The sequence below is a fragment of the Engraulis encrasicolus genome, chromosome 15 (assembly GCF_034702125.1).
Source record: "Engraulis encrasicolus isolate BLACKSEA-1 chromosome 15, IST_EnEncr_1.0, whole genome shotgun sequence".
NCBI classification, from domain to species: Eukaryota; Metazoa; Chordata; class Actinopteri; order Clupeiformes; family Engraulidae; genus Engraulis; species Engraulis encrasicolus.
In genome coordinates this window covers 27,790,400-27,817,712 of record NC_085871.1, presented here as the reverse complement: position 1 = coordinate 27,817,712, position 27,313 = coordinate 27,790,400, and the positions used below count along the sequence as shown (strand labels likewise).

Sequence of the window (27,313 nt, the reverse complement as noted above, 5' to 3'; positions counted from 1 at the left end):
TACAAGATGAGGCTAAACCGCAACCCCCACACTACAAGGCTTGATCATCATCAAAATAATAATCATACTGAACTCAAGGTGCTGTGGTTTTTGGCATTGCGTACAGTACATCTGCTTCACTATAGCGTTAAGGTTGTCTTCTCCATAGCAGGGGCGGAGATATAGGGAGAGCGGGGCATTTCTCCGTGGGCCCAGGGCCCTCATTTGATGGAGGCCCTATGGGGTTTGGGGGCTTCTTGCCCTGGGGGCCTGTGTGCAATTTCCTCATTGGATCCCAGCATCTCTTTTCTACACAGCAGGTGAGATGCATTTCTCGAAACCATAGTTGCTAACTACACATTAGCTACTTTGTTGTTTGCAATGCAATTTCCCATTGGCAACTACCCAAGTTGCTAACTGTGAGGCGTCACGCTCGCTCCAGCAGACACAACAGCGATGATTATGATGAGGGTTAATGACTTCCAGCTACATTATTGCTGCGATTTTCTTTTCTTTTTGATTTAGTCATCAATGGCAACACAGCATTTCACCCACCAAACCTTAAAAAAAAAAGGTTTGAAAACAAAAAAAAGTGCAAATGTTCCACATAGGCAGAGATTTACTAGAAACAAAAGAACACACCAAAGGAGAAAAAAACAAAACAACTCTTAAACAGAAAGCCACAATGATTTTAACAGGATGCTCTGTTAGAGTTTCACACAAGACACACCTCTCTCCTTCTCATCTTCTTAATTAAAAAGCGTAGGTTTTTATTTTCTTTCTGTTAATGCAGTATATTTACTCAGGACAGGATGTGTGGATTCTGAATGATGGACACAAGCAATAAAGTGCTACTAACCAGGCTCAGTGTCGACACCTTTCAAATATATAATCATCTTTTTCATATTAGCAAAAACATTAAACCTATACATTGATTTTGGGGGGAAAGGCACAGCATCACTTTAATTTGTATCACTCAAATTTTTCAGTGGGTTTAAAGGACTGTTAAAAAATGGCACAAATGAGGTGTGGAGTGAACTTGCCGTTTAACACTGCAGAGAAAGGGAGGGCAGTAAAAATTTATTGATTTTAAATAATTGAAGGGGGAAAAAAAGTTACTTAGAGAAGCACCATTTTCACAGTGATGTAACATTTTGGTTTACATAACTGTACAAGGGGCAAAGTAAAGACACTGAAGAAAGACACACTAAAAGCGGCTAAAAGCAATCCAGTCAATCAAACCAGACAGAGTCAGGCTAGCCTCAACAAAAGAGGGAATTCTGACGTGAAATTTAGTCAAGTGGTTGACTGCGTTTGAATTCCACCAATCCAACAGTGCTATCAGAATTAAGGCCTTCTTTTTCTTCTGTTTTTGTTAGGGAACAATAGCGACACCATGATCTAAACCTTTTTAACCCCTAGTTGTGTGAGAACCTTTAAAGTTAATCGAACATCTTGAAACCCTTAAAAAAAAAAAGTCTTACAAAACACAGGTACTTTTTCAAACAATCAAGGACCTCTTTCACTCTCCTTTCAAACCAAGGCAGGCTGGATGAACCAAGACGCCACTAGACACTAGATGTCAGGTGGAGAGAGCACACAGCCGCGGCTGTTAAGAACATTATTATAGCAACAAAAAAGAAGAGGGAAAATTAACCATGACCGAAAACAGAGAGACTAAATGAAGTTAAAAAAAGAAAAGTGTCTGTCCAGGCCAGTATTGTGAGTAGGGCACACAGGTCAGCAGGGGAAAAAAAGGGGGCTTAAGAAAAGTGCACACGAAGCCAGGAAAGTTCTGAGCACTTAAAACATTCCATTCAGGTTGAAGTCCTCGACAGACTATATTCCTTTAGTTCTGATTTCCTTTTTTTGTTAAAAAAAAAAGCAGAAAAATCACAGGTGTAAACGAGAACAGAGAATTTTTTAATAATAAAAGTTCATTTGGTTTTAAGGCGAAACATTAAATCTTAAAAGCGCCTCCTCACCATAGAGTTTGGGGTCGTTGGGCAGAGGAGATGGAGGACCGGGGATAGAATGAAATCTAAAAAAATAAACAAAAATAAAAATAAAACAAAAAAAGAAAATCTGTGCTCATTCAATTCAGTTCATATTGTCCTCCTTCTGTACCAAGTTCTCTTATAATCTTAGTTCCGTCCCCCAATAACACTCCCAAGTAGTCCCTCAACGTAGTATGTTGTATTCGTTCCATCACGTTCCATTTCCAACCATTCTCATTCCAATAATTCCAATTTCTTTCCATTTCTGTTCCAATCGTCATTATAATCCCCTCAATGTTATATTCCATTTCGTCTGTCTTATTCATCATCCGTGTCTGTGCACGCGCAAGTTTATGATGTTGTCATTTGAGGCGCTCGATGAGTTCCTGCGTGAGGCCCAAGTTGAGCAGCTGCATGGTGGAGAGGTGGGGCAGGTGGGGGAAGGCCTTGAGCAGCCGCTCCCAGCACAGCTCCAGCAGGCTGGGCACCACCAGCCAGATCTTGAAGAGCGAGCCCGTCCGCCGGTTCTCGTAGATGTTCACCACGCCGCCGTGGATGTACATGCAGCCCGCCTGGAGGGAGAACAACATGCATGGAGACGGAGACGAATGGACATTTAATGGCAGTTGTCGTGAAATTACCTTGCGAGTCCTATAACATGCACCGGTCACGATTGTGGGATCTTTAGATTTTAAGTGGCTGTGGAGAATCTAATTACTGAGATCCAAATGTGAAAACGATTTCTGCGCACTAAAATTCTTTTTTTTACTTTTCACTGCCAAAACGTAAGGTGAATGAAATACCACAATTAAAAGTACAAAAAGGATAACCTGCAGACATTTTTCTTTCAATTTTCATAGTTTTGTTAATGTCTGGCACCTTTCATGCAGTGCAATCGGTCTAAATGAGAAAAAAAATGTAAATTGAATGGTGCTGACTCGCTCTATTGTCTGGTGAGGAATCCAGAACTGAATTGAAACCGATCACAAAATTCCTACAGCATTCTTCTCCAACTCAACAGCGTTACAAGGATTACAAGGAGTTGTAATTGCCACATGCATAAACAATAGAGTCACGTGCAGTGAAAGGAAGCAGAGGTAGGGGACGGCACACTGACCGGCGTGACGGCAGCACAGTGGAAGTAGGCCGGCTCTGGCATCAGGGCGGGCAGCTTCGTCCACTGGAAGGTCTGCAGGCTGATCTTCCACAGGTCGTCCTGGATCGTCTCGCCATTGTAGCCCCCGCAGATGAACACGTCTGGATGTGAGAAGAGGATGGAAGAAATTCCAGTTTAGTGCAATAATGAGTGTAATGTGTTGTGTATTCTGCATTTATGTATGCTAGTAGATACCTTAAAGGGACACTGTGAAGGAAATGGTCAAAAAAGGTACTGCAACTATGCTGCTCATTGAAACGGGGCTGCCTGTTGCCAAATTTGATCTTTACATGAAAGTTTACTAAGTAATAAACAAATATTTTCTAGTATGGTCCAAGTACAGTCATTTTTGCAGCTAAAAATGGCAATTTTTGGAAATTCAAAATGGCGGACCATGGAGAAGATCCCCCTTTTCATGTATGAAAAGTGCAATTTTTCCAGTCACAATGAATACTTAGAATTTGATGCTGGTGGTAAGTATTCATGAAAAAGGTAACATTAGTGAATGGGTAGCATGAATTCTGGAAATAAACAACTAAAAATCTCACACAGTGTCCCTTTAATTTCCTCTGGGATAAATAAATGTTACTCTACTCTACACTATTTGGTTAAGTCAAGTGGAACCTGTCTACTGGAGTGTGGTTTTGTTACATGCAATTGGAAATCACAAAACAGAGAGATCATAATGCTATATTCTGACACAAGCTGAATGGATTTGAAAATACTTCAATGTTAAGTGTTCCTTAGAGCATTCAGGGCTAGACATGTGAAAAGCATAGGCACACTAAACTTCCATAATAAAAATAAAACACGATTTTGGGTGAGAAACCATTTTCACAAGCATCCAGGACTCACCATTCTTTATCTGTACACAGCTATGACACCTCCTGGGAGCAGGATACCCTGTTAGCAAACACAAAGACTCACAGTATTAACACAGACATTGACTTTACCTCTCCTATAACCCATGTTCAAATAATCAATTATGTATTCAAAAGACTACCAAGGGAAATGTGAGTTTTTATGCAAATTAAACCATGCACCCAAATCCTGCAAAGCAGAAGGAAAGCTGAAACACTGTAGTTTGTAGTTTACCGACACAGAAGACAATGTGTTACGGCAACGTGACCAGTGCCATGCTGCAGTGAACGTACCTATTCTCTCGTGTGGTTTCGTGACTATTTCTTCCCAGGAGTTGGTCTCCAAGTTGTACGCATGAATCTAGGACAGATTGAGGGTAATACTTCATGAAAACTGAAGCGTGTAGACAATGTGCAAACTGTGTGGGCCTCCATACACACACACACACACACACACACACACACACACACACACACACACACACACACACACACACACACACACACACACACACACACACACACACACACACACACACACACACACAAAACAAACAAAATCCCCCAAACATTTCCAAAAGGTCAACCGTCTTTGTTTTCTTGGGTGACACAACTCTGGGGCATTTGTACATCTGTGCAGTGTGCACGCTACAGAAATGCAAATGCAAAACCGCAATGGCAAACAAGAGTTCACAAGCTTATTTTATCTCCACTATGCATGACTGACATTGACCTTTGTTTATGTTCCTGGTATTAAAGAAAAGGGGGCGAAATTGGTCTCTTCCAAATGTAACAGTAGTGTGCTGTAAAGCTATACAAAAAAACAAGGTCAAAAGGAAGTGCATTACATAGCTGGTCATTTACACTCTGAAATGAAGTCATTTTTCATTTAGAATTTACATGAATCAATAAGCGCAGTTCAGCCGAGGAATATTCAAATTTTAAATGGAATGGTGCCAGTACTCAGTTTGTGCACGATGAGCCATGTAAACTCTTATTCATTCCGTATGTGGCCCTGTACTGACAATGACAATGTTCCATTTGAAACCGAAATACTCCATTCATTTAACTGCATTGGAAATACTCCCTTTATGGAAGTGCACGGGCCCGTTTAAATGCACATCAATAAACAGTTTATAATCAGGTTTTTGGAGTAACCGGTTTATTGAAGTGCTCATATAACCTGAATAAACAGTTTATAATAATCGGTTTATTGCAGTTCTCGCTTTATGAGCAATCCGATTCGCACAGGTAGGTTTTTGGCTAATAAACCAATTTGTCAAGACATGTAAACACCTTAAACAGGTTATTGACATTCTAGAGTAGCAAGTAGCCAATCACAAGCTTTGAATCCCAGTGTTTTTGTCTACCCATATTCACAACCGGAATAAACATATTGTACTTACTTTGTCTAAAGGGTAGGATGTCCAGGAGGTTCCGCCTCCCAGTATGAATATCCTCTGTCCGTCATGTGCAATCTCATGCCTGTACCTGAGGATGACCAACGGGAAGAGAAAAAGGGTAATAGTCATGGTCTCAGGACATTAAAAAGGTATAACGATTGAATCATCAAAATGTTTCAACCTTCTCCATCCATGCGAGACTACCATGCGTGCCTTTGATGACATGACTTGATGACAACACTCACGTTGTTCCAGCAAATGTAACCGTTAATCCTGTAGCTACGTAATAACTGATTCACTTTGGAATGTAAGGCCATATTAGCGATTGTGGCTATTGCATGAGAAAGTAAACAAAATAAGCTGTACTGAAACTGTAAAATATTGTCATGTTTAAATTCTCTATTCCTTTAAACCTACAGTACTTCCACACGTGTGAATGTGTTAACTCAGCATTAACCATGGTAATTACATCGAAGTGCGTGTATTTATTTGTGTGCGTGTGTCCGTCTGCATAACTCTCCTAAGTAATGACAATGTCATTTTTAAAACCCCTATTCCTCCAAACCCTCCCTTACTACCAATAAAAGGTGTGTATTTATTGGTGTGTGGGTGTCCGTCTGCACACCTCTCCTCAGGCAGGTCGTCGGGGGGGTTGTTGGGCTTGAGGTGGATCCATTCCCGTGTGGTCAGGTCCAGCCGGTGCAGGTCTGTACTGTAGATGTAGCCTGTCGTCCCCCCAAACACGTACAGGAAGCCGTTTATGATCACCATCGCCTGGAAGCACACACAGACACAGACACAGACACAGACACAGACACAGACACAGACACAGACACAGACACAGAGACACACACACACACACACACAGACACACACACACACACACACACACACACACACACACACACACACACACACACACACACACACACACCCACACAGACACACAGACACACGCACACTGTTCATTTAAGACCCAAGGCCTACTCATTCCTTTCTTCTTTTTTTTTTTTTTTTAAAGGGACACTGTGCAGGAAATGGTAAAAAAAAAGGTACTGCAACTATGCTGTTCATTGAAAAAGTGCCAAATTTTACCTTTTCATGATAGTTTACTAAGTAATAAACTAATATTTTCTAGTATGGCCCAAGTACAGTCATTTTTGCAGCTAAAAATGGCTATTTCTGGAAATTCAAAATGGCGGACCATGGAGAAGATCCCCCTTTTCATGTATGAAAAGTGCAATGTTTCCAGTCATAATGAATACTTAGAATTTCATGGTGGTGGTAAATATTCATGAAAAAGGTAACATTATTGAATGGGTAGCATGAATTCTGGAAATAAACAACTAAAAATCTCACACAGTGTCCCTTTAAGTCTTTTTTTGTGTGTGATAAGGATAGACGGGAGAGAGAGATGGGGCAGGGTTGGGACATGACCCTGGCCAGACTCGAAACTCGTTCCCCATGGACATGCAAGTCCAAATATGAGGGGCTTAACTTGCTGCGCCACAGCGCCTCCATTCCTTCATTCTGATACTCAACAGACTCAAACACACTTGGATCAATGCAACTTCAATAGATTTTCAAGAGACGTTTCAGATTGTCATTAAAAAGTGCCAGTGCTCTAGTTGGAGCACCAAGCTCTGTCTAGGCAAATTCCAACAGACTTTACAGAGGCATGTGGCACTACTACAAGTTTTTCTACGCAAGTTACTCAGTGGCCATTATTTTATCATCGTCGTTATTTACATATATATTGATGAGCTCTTGACCACTTCTTACCTGTCCATAGATTCGGTTGGGTTTCTTTCCTCTGCAGTTCAGCAGTGACCACCGCTTGTACTTGACATTGCAGACGTGAACGTCGTTCCCGTTGTTTTCGCCAAACGGGATTCCGGTGCCGCCGAACACCAGCAGGTTGTTCCCGTGCAGAACAGCTAGAGAGACAAGACAAGAGGAGCCAGACTGGCGGTAAGACTAATGGCATTCATTCTGACTGCACAAACCTCCAATAAATCTCAAATTTTAGTTAGACTCAGACAAGGTAAAGTAATCGAGCTCATGAAGGAAGAAGGGCAGAATGCCTCACTAAATTAATCTTTTCTTCTCCTCTACTCCGCTTTCCCCACCTCACCACCTGATGGTGGAAACACAGAGATATTCGCGTTCGCTTGACGTGTCCAGGAACATCGCGAGTCCGAGAGGTTCGCGGGCTGCCTTGCACACTGCACAGTCAACGCCCACGTTTTATCCGCGGGCAGCTGCCATTCATTTTCAATGGAGCCCGCTCATTGAACGCGGACATCTGTGCAGGAAAACTCGAATTCTATTTTCCAGGAGCATCGCGGACATGTCCGGTCTGCTGCTCGCGGGGCCGGACATGCGCCGCGCTTACACCGCACTCCTGTGTGCAAGGCATGATCTGTTTTCATGTATTCTAACTTTTACGGACTGATACCGGACACTTTAAGTCAGGGGTCCCCAAACCTTTTTCTCTGGGGGCCACATTATCGTTCCTGACTGTGATCAGGGGCCGGGATCAATCATGTGGGCTGTATACTAGGCCACTGCCCAGGCCACTGCCTGTTATAGCCATAATTTCTAGCACAAAATAGTTCATCATTACAAGTGATTTGCAAAAGAAGTGAGTACTTCACATGTTTTTCAATTTGAAATACCACAGGTATTCCTTTTAATTTCTAATAACCATGTAAAAATAGCAAGGAAAGGTTAGAAAATATGGTGATAGTTTATGAATGATACAATAAAAATGATAGGCCTGTATTTCTTACAGTGAGATGAGAAACTATCAAGACAAGAAACTTCTGGTGATTCACAATGGGTTAGTGAAAATTAAACAGTAGGAAGTCCTGTTGATGAACAAAATAAATTATTTAAAAAATATATTTTATCATGGAGGGCCGGTCAAAGGGGCATGGCGGGCCGCATCCGGCCCCCGGGCCTTAGTTTGGGGACCCCTGCTTTAAGTGGACGTGTCACGCTTGCGGTGTGTAAGCACCGTGATATGGGGGCAAGCCGGCAGGTGTTATTCTTCATCTCCCCTCCCGTCTTCTCCAATCTACTCCACTCCGCTACTTCCCCTTCTCTGCACTTCATCTCTTCCCTACTCGCCTCCTCTCCTCCTCCGCACTTCTTCTGCTCCTCTTCTCACCTGACATAGAGGGGATTTCACCTTCCCTCCTCTTCCCCAATCCACTCCTCTCTAAAGCCTCCTATTCTACTGTTCCCCTGACATGGATCTCACCTCCTCCCCTCTTTCCCACCCCCCTCCACTCCCCCAGTTTCTCTTCCTCCTCACCTGACATGGATGCGAGCTCGGTGGGCATGGAGCGCTCTGTGTGGATCTGCTGCCATGTGCCTGTGGCAAAGTGGTAGCACCATAGCTCAGTCTCTTCTCCTTACTCCTCGCTCTCTATATTCGCCTCCTCTTTGTGCTCCTTATTCCTCCTCTGAGGCTCAATTGCTCTTCACTTCACCATCCCTCTGCCTCTTCTCATTGATCCCCACATCTTCCACCCTCTCTATACGCAATACTCCCCTCTGCACTCTACTACACACTTCCCCATCCCTCTCCTCCTCGCCCTCCTCACCTGACATGGACGCCAGTTCAGTGGGCATGTACCCTTCTGTGTGGATCTGATGCTGCTAGCTGCCCTAGCAGTAGCGCCACAAGCTCGAACTCTCTTCTCAGTCTGTCTCTCTACAACTGCTCCACTCTACCTTTTCTGTGTGGATCTGATACCAGGTGCAACTTTACATGTCCTCTGCTCTCTCTCTTCTCTTCTCGCCTTCGTCCTCCTCCTCCTCCTACCCCCCACCCCCCTCCCCCCAACATGGATGATTTCCCCTGCTCCACTCCTCTACAGCTCCCCACTCCTCCGTTTCCCTTCCTCCTCACCTGACATGGATGCCAGCTCGGTGGGCATGTACCCTTCCGTGTGGATCTGCTGCCAGGCGCCCGTGGCAAAGTGGTAGCGCCACAGCTCACACTCTCTTCTCCTTACCTCTCCTCCTCATTGTGCTCCTCATTCCTCTCCTCCTCTCGCTCAATTGCACCTCACTTGACAGTCACTTAGTCAATCCCTCTCCTTCTTCGTTTTGATCCCCACACCTTCCATCCTCTATATACGCAATACACCCCTCCTCACCTGACATAGATGCCAGCTCGGTGGGCAATCATGTACCCTTCTGTGTGGATCTGATAATGCTAGCTGCCCTAGCAGTAGCGCCGCAAGCTCGAACTCTCTTCTCAGTCCTTCTCTCTACAACTGCTCCACTCTCATACCTTTTCTGTGTGGATTTGATACCAGGTGCAACTTTACATGTCCTCTGCTGTCCATCTCTTCTCTCCTCCTCCTCTCGTTGTTCTCCTCCTCCTCCTCACATAACCCTCCCCTCCCCCCAACATGGATGATTTCCCCTGATCCACTCCTCTCTACAGCTCCCCAACTCTACGTTTCCCTTCCTCCTCACCTGACATGGATGCCAGCTCGGTGGGCATGTACCCTTCCGTGTGGATCTGCTGCCAGGTGCCCGTGGCAAAGTGGTAGCGCCACAGCTCACGGAAGAGCGGGTAGTCGTCGTTCTCGGAGCCGCCCGACTCGTCGTAGTCGGGGTTGTATCCGCCAAACACATACAGGTTGCTCTGGTCCGCCACGCAGCGGTGCCCGCTCCTCGCCGGAGGAGCCCGGTGACCTGCAAGGGGCGACAGCCCAGCCGGGCACCTCACCATGTTAACACATGCTGTTACACACACACAGATCCACCATGTGTCCGACACACAGACAGACTTACTCATCATACTACTGCAGTGTGGTCAAACACAGCTGGGTACCTCAAAAACCATATCGCCAAGGTTGTTTGTGAGATAGACAATGGCTGTGGTCCACAGTGTGTCCCAACACATAGGGACACACAGACACACACATTCCCATTTCACTGTGGTCCAAAAGCGACAACATACACAGTGTGCTGTACACGGCAATATGCTCCTCCAACCTCAACTGCAAGAAATCATTTTTGTTTCTCCCCTCTCAAATTACAAAATAGGAAAATGAGGGCTTATTTTCGCCTGAGAGCCTCCAGCTGTGAAGGGGCCGTACAACCTGATAGAGAAAAAATATGCAAGGGGTTGAGACGGAGAGGCAATATTAGCTTAACCATCGGCAATGTCATACAGTGGGAAACATTTCACCAAGAGTGGTCAGTGGACCATGACTTAGCCACGTTGAGCCATATAGATGAGGCAAATTGGCTGGTGGTGAGGCTAGAAGGAAGCATTGAGGCTGAAATCTTGAATTTATTGTTAATTTATTGTTACACAAAAACACCACCACCATAATCATTTCATTGCAGGAGTAGAGAATTACATAACTGTTAAATAAAACAAACATGTAAGTGAGAGACAAAGCAAATAAAAACACCACTTTATATCTGCAATAAAAAAGGACTCACTCACACATACACACACACACACACACACACACACACACACACATACACACACACACACACACAATCAGGCATTTCCTCAGTTGATGGTTAGGCCTGCCACTTCCCCGGAGTTCAACTCCATATAACAAACAGGATGGAGATGCCTCATACTCGTGCCTAATAGCACGATGTTCCATTCGATTAGGCAACAGAGATTCCAGTCTTCAGTACTGACCTCACAACCAGCTAAAAATACATATCGGGTTTGTTCCATTTGCCAAAATTAAGCTGGCAACAAAACAAAGGGCACTGTATTTCTCAAATAATGCAACTGTAATAATAGGATCATTAGGATCTATAACAGTACGATATCAACATAGCATGGAGTCACTTCCTGATTTTGAATGTAGAAAACGACACAGAAACAGTGCCCTGGCCACAAATGGAACGTAATACACCAACGATAACACCCCCTCCATCCTGTTAACATGATCAGGCACGTTCCATCAACAGACTGGCCCCCTATTAGGTACAGTCCCTCAAAAACATACCATATCTCCAACTACTCCCAGTCCTGCACATCTGTGAAACAGTTAAACCCTGTATGCAGCAAGAACAAGTCACTCAAATAACAAAAAATATATACAAATGAATTAGTATTAAGTAACATAATACGCCAAAAGAAGCTTGTGCACACCAAAGAATCCCAGGTGATGTTCCATCACAGTGGTGGACTTGACAAGCAAGTAAAAAACAATGAAAGAACTGACACCAGACATTATAACACAGGCATACAGTAACACCCACCCTCCCATCCATCGCATAAGGAGAAAGCACCACAAGTCAACATATTGGCTCCTTCAGGCTGCCCTCACACCAAGGCGGTGAAGCGTCGCGGGACGGAAGCGATTTTACCGGCGGTGGCGAAAATACATGGAAACATATCAGTCCTTCCACACCAACCGGCGGTAGTCAGGCGTCAGCGGTGCAGGAGCCGGCTCCGCTCCGTGCTGCATTTGGAAAATAGAGCTCGAGCGGATTTTGGACGGCAGTGATCGGCGGCGTCCTAGTCAAATGAATGGCAAAGTAGCACTAGCACACTAGCTTTGGCTGTGGGGAGGATTTTGAACTGGACTGGCTGCGCATGCGACGCTGTTGGTGTGAAAGGCAGAGTAGAACACACCGGCCGAAACTAAGCCTTGGTCGTCTTGCTTCCGTTCCGCGACGCCTTGGTGTGAATTTGGCCTCAGAGTGACTGCAGGGGCCGGTTGGCAGAACTGGCATAAACCTGTGAACCGTGTACAGTACACTGCCAAAGAGAAGGAGGAGGAGGTGGAAGAGGAAGAGGAAGAGGAGAGGAAGAAAACAGGGGTATTGTAACCAGGGTAAACCAGAGTGAGAGGAAAAACATCATCAAGAGAAGGGGGTAAGAATGGATGTTCGAGGTTTTTGGTAGGGGGGTGGGAGTGGGCAAGTTGTGCGTCTAAAATTCAGCCCCAAAAGGGGGTAGTATGGGGTGTGGGGGGTGATGAGGGACAGTAAGAAAAGGCTAGCTAACAAAAGATCCCCACCTAGAAGTACTTGCCTTTCTGAAAGTAGTCGTTTTGTATGGTTTAAAGTCTCTTTGTTTTGTTTGTCTGTTTGTTTCAAAAAGTTTTTGTTTATTTTATTTTTTGGCCCGAAGCTGCCATGTTACCCACCTTCTCTGAAAAACCTGTTAGGGATCCGGAGGCTGGGGCAAGGTTGCGTGAGGATGCGTCGCGCCTGAAGCCAGCGGACTCTCTTCTTAGAGCCTGTTACCAAGGTCACCGCAGTAAGGGGTGGCATGGAGGGGGGTAGGGAGGAGGGAGCAGGGGTGGGGGGTGGTTGGTCAGTCACAGACGGACAAACGCAAGACAATGGGGAACACAGTAAAACACAGAGAGGCAAGACCACAATACGTGTACACACACACACACACAAACTCAGTCAGACAGTCAGTAAGTCATTCGTTCCCTCACTCGTTCTCTGACACCCTTGTTCTGGAATCTCACCACCATGGCAGAGAATGCCTTCGGTCACTGAGTGACTCAAGGCTTGGCTGTTTTCCTTGTGGGCTCTTGCGTCAAGATCACTGGTGTTGTTTACAAGCATCTTTTGCTTATTCTGTAACCTTAATTAAGCCGTCATAGTGAATATAAAAATAAAGACAAAACACTCTCTACAATTCATTCAATCACACATAAAAGAGGACAGCCACATCCTTAGATAAGAAAATGACAGCAAATACCCCTGAAAAACAAAATGGGCTTGTGTATAGTTGGACAAAAATGAATCGAAACAAACAAAAAAGACATGCATCAGTGTCTGGAACGAGTGACATCTACTGGTTTTCTTTAGGAAAGTGTTTATACAGTATACACAGCGCAATACATAAAAATAGCTTTGATACTACCAGTCCCCTTTAGCTTTCAAACATAGAGTTCTAAACTCTTCTTGCATGAAGTAAACATTGTACATTTGCCACATAGTTAGCACAACCAGCACATGCACACAGCTGATAGCAGTGGCCTGGAGGTGGAGCAGGTAGATACAGAGCACGCTCACATGTACAACCTAGCCATGCTCAGCAGGTTTTTGCAGATAAGGCCCAGGGTCAAAACAACTGTAGGAACACCCACGTTGCACTGCACACCCCCTAGCCTAGTACAAGCCACAGGCACAAAATAACCTTAGTTACAAACTATGTACAGTGAGAACAACATGGAGGATTTCACTATGCACAAAGCCTCTTAGGTCAATCAGGTCATTTGTTTGCTCCATGCTTCCTGTGGCCATAAGTGTAGAATGTGGATTTCTTTAATGTTGTTGCTGTGTGGGCAAGCAACCTGCATTTCTCTTTGATATAGAGAATTAGTGCAGCATAGCTACTGTAAAAGTGCGTTCAGTTAGACCTTCCCAGGATGACCGGAGTAATTTTACACATATAATTTCCAACAATATAATTTGCCATGGGGCTAACGTGCAACAAAATGTCACCGTATGCAGCACTCTGTACATCTGCAACATATTGCTACAAAGTAGAAGCTGCTTCTCAGGGGGGAAGAGCTGAGCCAAGTTCAATCTCCAACAAAGCAATACAACTTGTTTAATTGTGCCTCTGGTTAGAGAATTTTTCCATTGCCACCCATGACAGACATTTGTTGAGGCAGTAACTTAGTTGTTCATAGATACCAAACTAGGCTAGGATTTCAATTCTCATAGACATGCAAAGTGGTTGTGAGGGTATGGGGAAAAGAAAGATAGCCTACTCCAACATACAGCATGAAAGATTGGCTTGCCTCAGCACCAGAAAGGTATTAGGCTGGTTAGACAAACAAGGCCGTGTGTGTCCAAAACCAGTCGGTCTGCTCGCTAGCGTATGTGGCTAATTCTGAGGTGACATCGTTACACCCTGTAAATTTATGAGAGGAAGGACTTCACTAGTAGTGCCACCAACGCACCCGCAAACAACAAGGCTGAATAGCCTACAACATAATTTAACTACACCAATGCTGCATACTTTGAACTTGCATACAAACATGAGCAATCGTTTCTACCCTTTCCACCCCATTAACACCAACAAGATGTTTGGTTAATGCAGACTAACTAGCTGGACAGCCTTTAATTTGTAATCTGAAGGTACAGGGCCAACTTCTTCCAAATACGGAGGCAACATAGGAACCACGGTTATTCAAGGAAATTGGCCAGCACCATGTATTTGAGATATTTCAACACAGAGAATTGTAGGCCGAATGTAACAGCAGCTATTACAGACAGACACACAGCTATTTGCTAATTGTCCGTTGAGTATGCTACTTTTACCTGCTGCTACCTGACAGCAGCTCAGTTCAGCTGCTACAGCAAGCTAGCAGCCATCGGCAAACGCTAGCAGCTAATGCTAGAACTACATGGTTGATGTAAACACGAAGACACGAACACGCCATACAATGTCCGTCTTAATATTCAGTCGTGCAGCCACTGTAGATTAATGACACGTGCTGGTTATGATAAACTACTCGTCACCTAGTGTGGTGTGGCATCTGACAGCCAATCTAAAAAGCTAGCTAGCGCTCTTTGCTAGTTGCCCAGCTAGAAAGGCTGTTTGTGTTGTTTTTGACTGACCTGCCACTCTGAGAGAAGGCCTCCCTGACAGTTTCACGAATTTATTCAGCTGGTCCGGACTCTGAGCACCTTCGTCGCCCGACATTTTTAGTAAGAGTCTGTACAATCATTAAACGGCTCCGGCGTATTAAAAAAATCCGATTCGGATGGCAAGGAAAACAGTCCTTGCGGCCGCACTTTCCATTCTTCCAGAGCGGAAAACCATTCACAAATTTGCGGAAAGACGGACCAATCAGAAAGTCCTGTGCGCTCTGCAGACTAGACTAGACTTGCGTGCACCTGCGCGAGATAAACGTGGAGGAAAATATAGCTCTAGAACTAGTTTTTAACACGCTTAAAGATGTTGAATGATTAAAAATATTTAAATAAAAACAAAAGCTGGGTATTTTAATTGACGCAATTCGAATTGTTAAGACGTGACAAATTTTGCTCAAGTCGCGTGCGTTTAATTATTTATAGAGCAGCTAGACTGGTAAAGAAAAGTATCGGGTAACGTGTGAATAAAATAGAAAAGGGAGCTAACGTGTGTAGAACTAAATTTTGAGATTCGCGACGAAGCTCCTTTTCCGAGCATACACATGGGACAATATGCACTAAATTAATATTTGAGTTTGCACTCATACAAACTTTGTTTTCATTGTAACACACTTGGTTTGAAGCGATATTTCTACCACACAGATTATTGAGAGGGAAAATAGTGGACAAATGTCTCTGATTACGGGGAAGGCGGAACCCAACGAGAAATAGCTGATAGTGGGCGATATTGCAGGGAAGGGTTTATGTTTCGGACCGAACATGGCTACGTTCGGCGGCCGTGCTCTTCGCGCTGATACTTCAGTTAGACAAACGCAGTCTAATTTTGTATCGCCTCAGAAAATTAGAGAACTGCTTAATGAGGGTGTGGTCAATGAGCAGAGTGGATCAAACAGGTGAGATGATATTGATTTGTCGTGCTGTCCTGCATAATCTGGAGGATGTGGTTTCATGCTAGTCTAATTAGCTTATGTAGCTAGCTTGCTATGGCTAGCCAGTTAGGTAACTTGCAGAGCCTCACATGCATGGGAGCATGAGTCTGTGTTTGCATGGCGACTCCCCTTATGTCTTCAAAATCGAAAATACTTGTACTGTGATTTTACACAAAATCATGTTTATGCAGTATGTCTGTCGTTATAGTAAAACGATGTGCAAAAATACTTGTAATTATAAATGATCAACATACCAGTTTCATCAATGCATTTGTCATGCCTAGTTGCTCCATGGTTTCACACATTGTTTACAAGTTATACCCTTTTGCACACGTCTGATTCTTTGCATGTTGATGTAGTTCCTCCTATTAGTTGTTGTGTTCATAGTTGTGTAAACGGTTGTATATTTGCTAATCTACAAGTCACTGGAAATGTAGGCATGCATTGCTGATTTTTATTGTTTCTTAACTATTGTACGTTTCAGTGAGCAAGGAAAGTCTAGCATAATCCCTTCCAATGGCGTCGGAAAATCTCCATGCGAGGCAACCAACAAAGATGCGTTTTTCTCAAGAGTCGGCTCGTACACTATATCCTTTTAAGCTATATTTCAGAACAAATCCGATGTTGTGAATCTTGTGTTTCCAACTGCATTGCATAATAATGCCAACTGTGTATCATGTAGTGCAGCTATAAATACTTATATAGCCCGTGTATTTTTGTCAGAGCCATGTAACCAATGCCACTTACCCGACTGCCTCCCCCCCGTCCATCCTCACCCTGCCATGCCCCCTTAAAATTTACTACCGTCCAAGAAGGGTAGAGAGAGAGGTTCCTCTTCATAGACATTACATATAGGTGTCCAGATGTGTCTATGTTTGTGCCCCTCATAGTATATTATGTTTATGTGAAGGTGATGATGCACAGGGCAACTGTTTGAGCAATGTATGTATCGGCAGCGATACTATGAGTTTTGACTGTTAATCACTGTAATGGTGTTATCAGGAGAACTAATTCAATCAATTCATCAGGGAAACAAATGCAGCCAAGCCAATCAATCAATCAATCTCGTTTCCCGCAACAGCATTTCTCAAAAAATTGCACCCGTTTAATCAACCTTTGCACTTGGCCAAGACAAGAGAATATCCTTAACCAAAAGCACTGTCTGAAATGGCCTGGCAAGCCGCGTGCCCTCTCCCCGCTGCGCTGTGCCAGGTATGGCTGGATTAATGTGGACTGTGACATGCTTAAGTGCTCCACTTGCCAGGCCTTCCTCTGTGCCTCCATCCAGCCCGCTTCAGACTATCAAAAATGTACGTACACATTTACAAGCTGTTACTTCTTCTTTGAAATTCATAATGTAGGATCCATCTTGATTGACAATATTGACTACCATGAAACCTTATTACCACAGTCATATCATAATTGTACAAATGATAGTGTTTTGGTAACTTGGTTATGTTTTCCGACATTTTTATATCCATTACAAATGGTGTGTTTGCTGGTTTACCACAGATGAAGAGCGCATATCTGAGATTACCCGACAACTGCAGACCCAGCATGAGAAGTTCTGCTCTTGGCCTGACTTTCCATGCCCAAGTAAGGATGCTACATTACATTAAGCAGACACATTGACCCAAAGTGCTTTGCAAAGAGGGCATGGCAAAATGCATAGTGTGTGGGGAATACAAAGTGCAAATACAGCCCTCTACAAGAACCACTTTACAGAAAAACAAACTGAGGCTAACAAAGAGTATGCAGGTAAGAACAAAGTTCGTGCACAGGGCTAGACATGGGTACATGTAGGGGTGGGTAATATATCGAGATTTAAGATGTATAGAGAAGGAGAAACATCTCGAAGTAGATGTTGGCATATCAAATTTATCGAGATAAGTGATCAACTTTTATAATTCTAAGATGACCAGAGGCAAATTGTCTTCCTTCACGCTGCTCTTGCACCAGAGCACACTTCTGCCTTCCGTCTGTGGCATGGTTACCATAGCAATAATAGAAATACCAGAAGAGTATACTCCGATTCCACCATGCCGTTACTTCGATTTGTTAAATTTCTGACTGCACAGCTACAGTCCAGACAGGTCTGTCTCGAAGCAATGCCAGTGTGTAGTTTTTTGCCTCTTTTAGAGGGAATTGAAAATTTCGAGATAAATATCGTATATCGAGATATAGACAAAATATATCGAGATTTTTTTTCCCTCCATATCACCCAGCCCTAAGTACAAGTAGGTTGTTGTGCAGGGAAGCACTATTGGGACATGGCAGTCTTTCTAATATTGTAACTCCCGTCCTCCCTTGCTTCCTCATGACGTCACTGACGACAGAAGTGTATTTCAATAAAAGCTGGTACGACTAGGCTGACCGCGGGGAAACATAATTGTTTTCCCTACGGAGCGGGGGGGTCTGCAAAATGCGAGGCCACAAGCGCAGATTGGAATCCACCCTGTGTATTTTAACCCACATGGTTAGCAACAATGCTGTTAAGAAACACACCCCTGGTTCTATTTTGTTTACAGACAGGTTCTCCCTGATTCCAGTCAGCAAGTCTTTGCTACTGCATTTCATCACATGGCTAAATGATAAACATGTCGAAATGTCACTAAAGAGGGTTCTGACCCGGTACTGTGTTCCGCTTACAGGCAGGTTCTCTCTCATTCCGGTCAGTGAACCTGCGGTTCTGCTCAGCACGTTCTTGGAGCGTTTCCAGAGCACCCTGGTTCTGGATCAGCAACTTCCCGCTATGAAGCCACAGCAACTCCAATGCATGGTGAGGAGGGCCAGTCTGACCCGCACCACTGGTTTAAGTAGTTGAAGGGTCTTGTTTTGGGTTCTAGCCCCTTAATGCACGCTGTAATAGACATGGAAAGTTAACTACTATAGTACTATACTACTATGACGGTGCACGGGGCCTTTAGAAATACATTACGATTTGGGTCATTGTCATTTGGTAACAGCTTATTTAATGCCGTGTCTTAAGGGGTTAAAGGATAACTTCTGCCAATTTCGACATGCAGTTGTAATGCTCACACTACCTTGGACTAGTCAGTACCTGAGAATTGTTTTAATTTTCTTCAGCCTTTTCCAAGATCCTGGTCATTGAAATGGGGCCAGGCGTTTGTTTACATAAAAAAAAACGTCTTGATTTATTCCCAATAACATCCAAAAGGTTATGCAACATCAGTAAACAACTAGCAAACAGCAATACCTTTTGTCTGTACAAAGTCGTACTGTTTGCCTCAAACAAGGGAGCGAGGAAATTTTATTTTCAATAGAAGGTGGTCCTTGTTTTGAATGAACACTTAATCGATAATTGAATGAACTGTGGTTAACCGGTGGTGTTTCTGGATCCCAAGGCCCTGACTGAAGATGCGATCAGTGCACTGCTGCAGCTGATTGAGGACGAGAGGAAGAAGAGGGGTACGGCCGTCACCTCGCCCCTACGGATGCCCTCGGAGCCACTCTCGGTACAGGTGGCCGCCTGCATCGTAGCCCTCTGCGGATGGGCCGCAAGGTTGGTAGAATACAGATTATTACAGTGCGGAATAGTGTTCAGCAGCATGCATCATGCATGTTCATATTCACAAACTGTAATCAATGACACGTGGTTTTATTTTGACAAGTACCATCATGTGATGCTAAGCATGTACTTACACTGTGCATACTTGGTCCTATGTGACTTTTTAGGCACTGTACTTAATTTATTTTGAAGGAACAGGTGGCAATGAAAAGTTTTCTTTCTTGTCTGACTTTGGTGCCCCTTCTCATGCTCAGTACAGCTATTCATTTAGGTAGACTTTGACTTGTATTGTCTAATCCGTTCTCACCACTATCACAGACTTGTCACAACTCGCATCAGACGTACATAAAAGACATCAAGATATTAAACACCATTGAACATTGACATACTAGACATGATGCATGTACCCTCAGACATTTTTAGAAATTAGACCCAAGGCATTTTTTTTTTACACTAGATGTAATTTATGTAGCACAGACGGTGCAATAAAATCGTTTACTGACTGCACAGCAGCAGCAGCAGCAGCAGGAAACTGGCTGTGCATGCTAGGGACTTTCTTCCAAGATGTTATCTCTCCTGACTCCTGTCCTCCTCTACCCCATCTCCAGCTCAGCCCAGCTGTCCATGAACCTGCCTATCCTCACCTGCTCCTACTGCATGCGCAAGGTGGGGCTGTGGAACTTCCTGCAGATGGAGAACGTGTCTGTGGGCGACCGGGACTCCCCTCGCGTGGGCCCCTCGCCGCCCACCACCCCCAGGCCCGGCCAGGAGGGGGGCACAGGTGACGGTAGGACCACGCCCACCTTCTCGTCACCGTCCCCATCCCCAACGCTCTCCAGAATGAAGCTGCGCAGCCAGGACTCCTCCCGCTCGGAGTCGGTGAGTCTTACTTTTTGTCTGTGGGTGGATTCCAATTGACCCGTTCAGAATTTATATCACACTGAATGCGTGCGCATCATTGACTCAAACACACCAGAGAGGTTTTTAGAGTATTCTGAGAGACTCCACTCTTCCTGGTGGTACTGCACTCTACGGGCGCCAACGGAGGAGTGCAGACTCCATTCTGAATTAATGTGCTGCGCTCTCTCGACATCGGCCCCTAGGTGAACTGCAGGCATGGTTAAAATAGGGAGGTGTGTGTGTGTGTGTGTGTGTGTGTGTGTGTGTGTGTGTGTGTGTGTGTGTGTGTGTGTGTGTGTGTGTGTCTGTGTGTGTTCACAGCCAGTTTTACAGACGGTGCAGACCCTAAAGAGAGAAGATCTGCCGTCCTGAAGCGTGTATGTTGATAAAAAAAGAGATTCTGAAAAGTACACTTGTTTGTTATTTCGAGAGGGAAGAGGCTGTTCCAGAAGCATAGGAGATGTTTGTTACAAGACATTAAACTACTGACTGGACTGAGGACATTATCAGTATTGCCCGTGCCTGTGGTACCCTGCATATCTGAAGTCATCGTGCCCATCTGTTTCTTATTTCAGGAAAAGAAACCTGGCTAGTGTCTGTACAAATGAAAAGTACATGGTCGATTCTGCTCCAACGATGCGCACGCAGCCAAATTACGTCATATCTGTTAACAAACAGTAAATGGTCTATATGCGGACTCCCGTCCTCCCTTGCTCACTTGCCTCCTTGTGGCCTCGTGATGTCGTCACTGACAACAGCATTGTATTTCAATAAATCGTAAAAGCTCAAACCTAATGCCATTCTCATTTGCAAGCGGGATGGCGAAAGAAGAATTGTCCCCCAAAAATTCTTGGGCTATCACTGTGTTTGTCTGACGAAAGATCTCAGAGACACGCATTGCCCATGTTTGTATACGTCACAGATTGACCCACTCGGCAACTCTGGGTCCGCCCATGAAATTGCTCGTTTTCCCCCACCTTTGTTCCACCCGCTGTATATAGTGGCTAATCAATACCCAGTATGCCAAATGACTAGCAGTGATTGGCACCGCATGACCAAGGGTGGAGCATGTGCGGGCCAGAGGAGCCGACTGGGTCAATGGAATATATTGCTCCAACTGCTGCACGGCAATCACTGTATTTATGTTTGACTTGTGGTCCCGCAGGTGGAGGGTAATGCGTCTCCCCTGTCAGTGCGCACCCGCAGCCGAGACACGCCGAGCCCTAGCGAGGAGCTGACGAGCCCCCTGGCAGCAGTGGCAGCGGCAGCTACGGCAGGAGTGGGGCGCGGCAAGAGGCCCCAGACCCGAAGCCGAGGTGGAGGTGCAGGAGGAGGAGGAGGAGGTGGACCCGGACCCGGACCCGGACCCGGACCCAGCGAGATGCCCTCCAGCCCACAGCCCATGCTCAAACGACCACGTCTCTCCTCTTCCCACAGCCCTGTAAGCTGCCCTCTGTGTACAACATTTGCTCCATCTGATGGTTGTGTAGTGTCTGTACAGTGAACTTGTAGACATGTAACAGTTCATGCGTCATATCGTATCATGAAAAACACCAATGCTACATATTGGGCACATGAGAGGCTGTAACAAGCATGTCAACAAGCTGACCATGTATAACTTCACATCTTTCCAAAGGAAGCATTCATATGGAAAACATTTATTCATGTGTGTGTGTATATGTATTTTACTTAATTTCTTAGTTAAAAAAAGTAGATATGTAAATGTAAAACAATCATTTGATGAAATTCTATTAATTTATGGGTCAATAGCTGCTACTATGAGATGTAGATGTTGGTTATAGGCCCTGCCGTGGCCAACCGGTAGGGCACTCGCCTGCCATACGGCTGACCCTGATTCGATTCCGGGCCCGGGTCCTTTCCCAGGTCTCTACCACTTTGCTTCCTGTTCACCTCTCACACTGTCCTATCAAATAAAGTTGAAAGACCAAAAAAAAGAAGTTGGTTATAATTCTTGTGTTCTTCCTCCAGGAGGGCCCCATGAATAGGAACGCGTTTGACCCCATCGGCCAGCACAGAGACTGGTGCCCCTGGGTGTGTGTCCCCAGGAAGGAGGAGGACGAGACGTCGCCGCGGCCCTCCTTGGCAAGCGGGAACGGCGGCAGCTCCCTGCCCCTGGGAAGCGAGGCTGAGCGGCCGCAGCCTGGCTGGAAAGCGGCCCTCACCCTCTTCCTCTCCATGAAGCACAGCCTCCACCCCGTGGGAGCCAGCCCCTCACAGGTCGGTCAAGCCCACACTTATTGGCAGTGTTGTATAAAGCAGTGTTTCTCAACCTTTTTTTAGGCGAGGCACCCTTTCAATTCATGAAAAATGTCAAGGCACCCCAAACCAACAAGCCGTAACATGGCTTAGAAAAGTAACACATTGGAGACGTCACACGACCTACATTCGAAGTTGCAGCTGACTGGGGCGACCTATACTTACTTCATTGTTCGTAAATGGCAGATGAAAGATTCCATTGACTAGCATTAACTTATCAATTTAGACAAATATGTGTTGTATTTCATTATTTATTTATCAGCCACGTTTCCGCGGCACCCCTGTTGAGAAACACTGGTATAAAGTACTGAAATCTCATACTCAGTATGGGTACCCCCCCAAAATATGACTTGGGTAAAAGTAAAAGTCACTGACTGAAATGTTACTTGAGTAAAAGTCTTAAAGCATTTTTTTTTAACTTTGTTACTATACAACACTGCTTATTGGGTCCAACTCAGTCCAGTACCTCCCTGTCTTCTCCTTGTACATTTGGCCTCTTGATGCGAGGCAAGACCCCATTGGCGATAGAAGTTACTTTCAATATATCGCTAAGGGCTTCCGCACATTGGCTCCGACAAAGTGCTTAGCACTGCTCCACAAAAGTTTGATTCCATTGTTTTCAATAGAACTCCGCACACCGGCGCCGAGTTGTCCGTGGACGTTCGCTGATGTCTGATAGCAACATAGAGGATTCCAACTAGAGGGTTCATAACCATGTTAACTTCCGGGAATCGGTCGTGCCGGAAGAAAATGGCGGGTGGGGTGAAAATCGCTCGAAATCGCCAGAAATACATAGAGATGTATGGGTGACATTTACTCAATTTCCACGTAAATTACAAAGAAAAATATTTCTGAAACAACGGGAATCTCTTCAGTGACTGTGTTTTATCCCAAATCAAGCATGTTTCTGTAGTGAAGTATGCTACAATTTTTTTTAATTAATTTTAGAAAAGTACCATGATAAGTGAACGGGAAGTTGCAAAAGTGGGCGGAGTCTTCACCCCAGACGTTTGTATAGAAGTCAATGGGAGAGAGCTAAATGACGAACAACACCGCCAGAATTTGCACTTTACGCACGACACCAGATGCTCCACAACAAGCCCGAATGTCAAATGTTGTGTGTGCGCTCGCTATGGTTGCCAGATGTATGGCGATTTCCAGCGCAAACATGCTAAAAAAAAACTCCATGGAAAAGTAACCCTGATGCACATGGTTGAAACAGAGCACAGAGAAGTGGCATGATGCGTATATTTAGGACCTGGTGGCACTTTATGCCATCTAATCACCATAGCTTATTGCCATGAATAATAGCAAGAGCTAACAAGCAGCGCAACAAAGCTAAAAACAAAGCTAGCTGCACAAAACATTAGGTGGCCTGCTTATAATCTACCTTTCTGAAACAATAAACCAAGTTTGCCTACCGTTGTAGAAGTTATCCCGAACGTGTATGTGTCCATGTGAAGATCCTGTCGTTATGTTAAATCCATTTTATGCATCGCCTGCCTTGACATTGAGAGCCATCGGCTGTGTGCGTGCGCTTTGACTGTCAGTATTTTGCCCGTAGCCAGTTCAATGTAGTTTCTACTGGCAGGTTAAGTGGCTGCCAATCCTGAAGTATCATCCGTTTCCCTCCTTGGAAAATCATACACGGGCGAGATGATCTTGTGACCAATTTTGAGCAATATGATTGGTCAAGCATTCGTTTTTTTTCAAAACTCCAGAAAGTTGAGTGGGGAGTTTGGCAGCGAGCAGACTTAAAATGCATTTCCTTCAGATCTGTTTCCGCAAGGGCAAAAAAACGTTGTGCCTAACCATTGACTACTGCGCTCCTTTTTAGGCTACAAAAACAGCCGAGCTGCACTGGCATGCAGGCTGACTAACATGTTTCCGAGGTGGTGCATGCCTATTTCAGCCTACTATTCCAGAATTGTTGACTTTTTTTGCGGCAAATAAATGAGAATAAGGGGCGTCATGGATGTTGAATTTGGCATTTGCCTTCACGCTCGCGTGTCTTGCAGCCTTAGCAGTTACAGGCCATTGAGGGTGCAATAAAGCATCAGACAATAATCATTGGATCTTAATCTTCAGAAGTGGCCCTTTGCATTCGCGCAGATTGACAATTGCAAAGACAGAGTGAAATAGAACGTGGAAAACTGAATCGCTCCGCAAATGTTTTTCGCCGGTGTGGACGTTTTTTTCGCTTTTTGCATTTTCGCTTTCCTTTTTTTCGCAAATCCGCTTTCCTCGCCGGTGTGGACAGTCCTTTAGCCAGACTTTCACAAGTTCCTCATGTCAAAAATACAAGTTTTCATTTTTCCAGCCCCTCACATTATGGTCCAGTTACAATTATCATTTTGATTGGATCATAGTTTGGCAGGAAGTCATTGGTCAGGCCAGAACCACTTTTTAATTAGCCACTTGCAGGCTGCTTGAGTCACGATTGCTCATCCTAACCCCCTTCTCTAAAAGGCAATCAGAATGTGTCCGTTATGAGACTTTCAAATTTGTTTGTTGATAATCTGTAGTAGATGGTATTAAAATGGGTTGTGGTGAAATGGGTACACTTTTTATTTTTTCACAACATTGACAAGTAACATCAGCATTGATTTCTGATTTGCAAGGTTGGTACCGGTATACTGCTCTATTGGTTATTGGTACTTCAAAGTCAAAAGCTACATCTTTGTAGCAATGCAGGGCGACCATGTTTTTTTGGGGGGTTTTTTTTGTTTTTTTTTATGTCTGCCTGCATTCACTCATTTCACTCATGACTCTTTCTTGTCCTCTGTCCTTTTTTTGCAGGCTGCTCGAGACAAGTCGAAACGTGTGTTTACAATACTCCGACAGTGGCAGTCCCACTCTACATAAAGCTCCCTGGTTGAATGTGAACGGAACAGAGATCTGGATTGGTTTTATGCTGTGTGCTCTGCCCTGAAGACTGGCATTGTTTGTTGTGTTTTATCTCGTCTATCGTGGTCTCTAGCCGACTAAGTCCTGTTGTCCGTTGTGATAGAGGTAGGTAAGGAAATGGGTGAAGATTTTTTTCCACGATTGAACACTCATGGGGTGTGTGTGTTTGCTTCTTCCGTCGTTTTTTAGGGATTGTGGTCACTGTTCAAAGGCTAAGAATCCTGACGTGAGCAAAGGTGACTCCCCCATTTGACGCGTGTGTGTGTGCGTGTGTGTGTGTTTAGAGATTTGGGGTGGTTTATAACGATAAACTCAATACAATATACACTCACAAACAGCTTAACTTTTATGATATGGACAGTACATATGAAGTAGAGCTACACATTGTCTGACTTGACCCTGATTTCCCTCTCATGTACAATAATACACGTTGACACTGAACGCACACGCCATACAACATGCATTCATGTTACATGCACACACCAAATCCATGCATATGAGGGATTGTGACTTCACTAACTTTTAAACTACAGTAATAGTAGGATGGTGAGATGTCGATAGGCTACACTGGAAATGATAACGATGAACAAAAACGTCCTGTTTCTGGAAGTGCCGTAAGTATTTCAATTCTGCAAAGGTGGGACGTTATACCAATGCGATTTTTGCTCAACCTGAAGCTGTGAGGAAGCTTTTTAAAGGCATTCTTGTGTGTCTTTTTATGAGAAGTAAACTAGGCATGGGTTGGATTTGGGTGGTGTTTTTTTTTTCTTTTTTTATCTCAAAAATGTAAATGTCTGCCTTTTTGTATGTGAAACGCTAAATGGTCCGAGATTGTACTTTTTTTCAAGTAGACAATGTTGGAGTAAGACGATAACGTGCCATAGAAATACAGAATGTTTTATGAGGGAGAATACATGCTTCATTTTCTTTTTTTTTCCTGTGAATGCTTCAATTTTTTTTTCCTAGCTGATTCTGACTCTCTGTCTTGCATGCACTTTTAGTCTTACTTGTCTTTCAAGGGCATTTAATAAATGCAATCGTCTGCCTTCTTTTTTTCTAAATCTGCACTTTGATGGTATGTGTGTTTTTTTGTTGTGTGCTGGAGTTACTACCGAACTAGCACAGACAGTTCAGGTTGATTTCAAAATGTACAATCCCTTCTGCCGCAGATGCTGTGGCAGAACAAGCGATACTTTTACTACAGCCTGCATGTCACAGTCATCTCCCGGCAGGGGAGCTGCTAGAAATTTTGGGGCCCATGAAAGATTACAAATTTGGTTCCCCCTTTAGGGCCCCTGTCAGTGCTTGGGCCCTTAGAATCTGCAATCTGTAACACCACCTTGTATGGCAAAACAAAAGAGAAACACTAATTTGTATGTTAATGGCCAGACACTTGTGTAACCAAAAAAGCTGTGTCAGATCATGTTTGCAAAACTCTTTTCAAAACACTTATTTTGCATCCAAATTAACAGTTGATAATGGATTATGTCCTTGCAGGAACCATCATGTTGGAGAAAGTTAATAACTAATTTTCATTGAGTTAAATCTATTTATAAGGAGGAATCTCTATAATTGGTCCAAATGTATGCACAGATCTTAATCAGTCTATTTGATCACCTCAATGAAGCTGAGACAAATGGAGTTATTGTCATAGTTGATATATTTTGATTTATTAATGCTTTTATTAATGGCACTTCATAATCAAAACAATGTATCATAAAAACGGCAAACATGTGTTTGCCA

At 44.2% G+C, this 27,313-nt stretch overlaps 2 protein-coding genes across 2 annotated transcripts; one reads left to right on the top strand and one right to left on the bottom strand.

Annotated features, from left to right (window-relative positions):
- Positions 1–1,018: 1,018 nt before the first annotated feature.
- Positions 1,019–15,095, bottom strand: klhdc10 (kelch domain containing 10). The gene is made up of 10 exons (XM_063217319.1): positions 14,993–15,095; positions 12,550–12,642; positions 9,890–10,111; positions 7,178–7,332; positions 6,021–6,169; positions 5,399–5,483; positions 4,287–4,353; positions 3,988–4,035; positions 3,094–3,233; positions 1,019–2,548 (listed from the first exon to the last, which is right to left on the bottom strand). Exons 1-10 carry the CDS (start codon positions 15,075–15,077, stop codon positions 2,339–2,341), a joined length of 1,254 nt encoding a protein of 417 aa, XP_063073389.1. The 5' UTR covers positions 15,078–15,095; the 3' UTR covers positions 1,019–2,338.
- Positions 15,073–26,637, top strand: zc3hc1 (zinc finger, C3HC-type containing 1). Its single transcript, XM_063217318.1, has 10 exons — positions 15,073–15,921; positions 16,442–16,544; positions 17,117–17,267; positions 17,470–17,553; positions 18,609–18,736; positions 19,323–19,480; positions 20,095–20,365; positions 21,552–21,827; positions 22,376–22,624; positions 25,463–26,637. The coding sequence occupies exons 1-10, from the start codon at positions 15,788–15,790 to the stop codon at positions 25,526–25,528; spliced, it is 1,620 nt and encodes a 539-aa protein (XP_063073388.1). The 5' UTR covers positions 15,073–15,787; the 3' UTR covers positions 25,529–26,637.
- Positions 26,638–27,313: the final 676 nt, after the last annotated feature.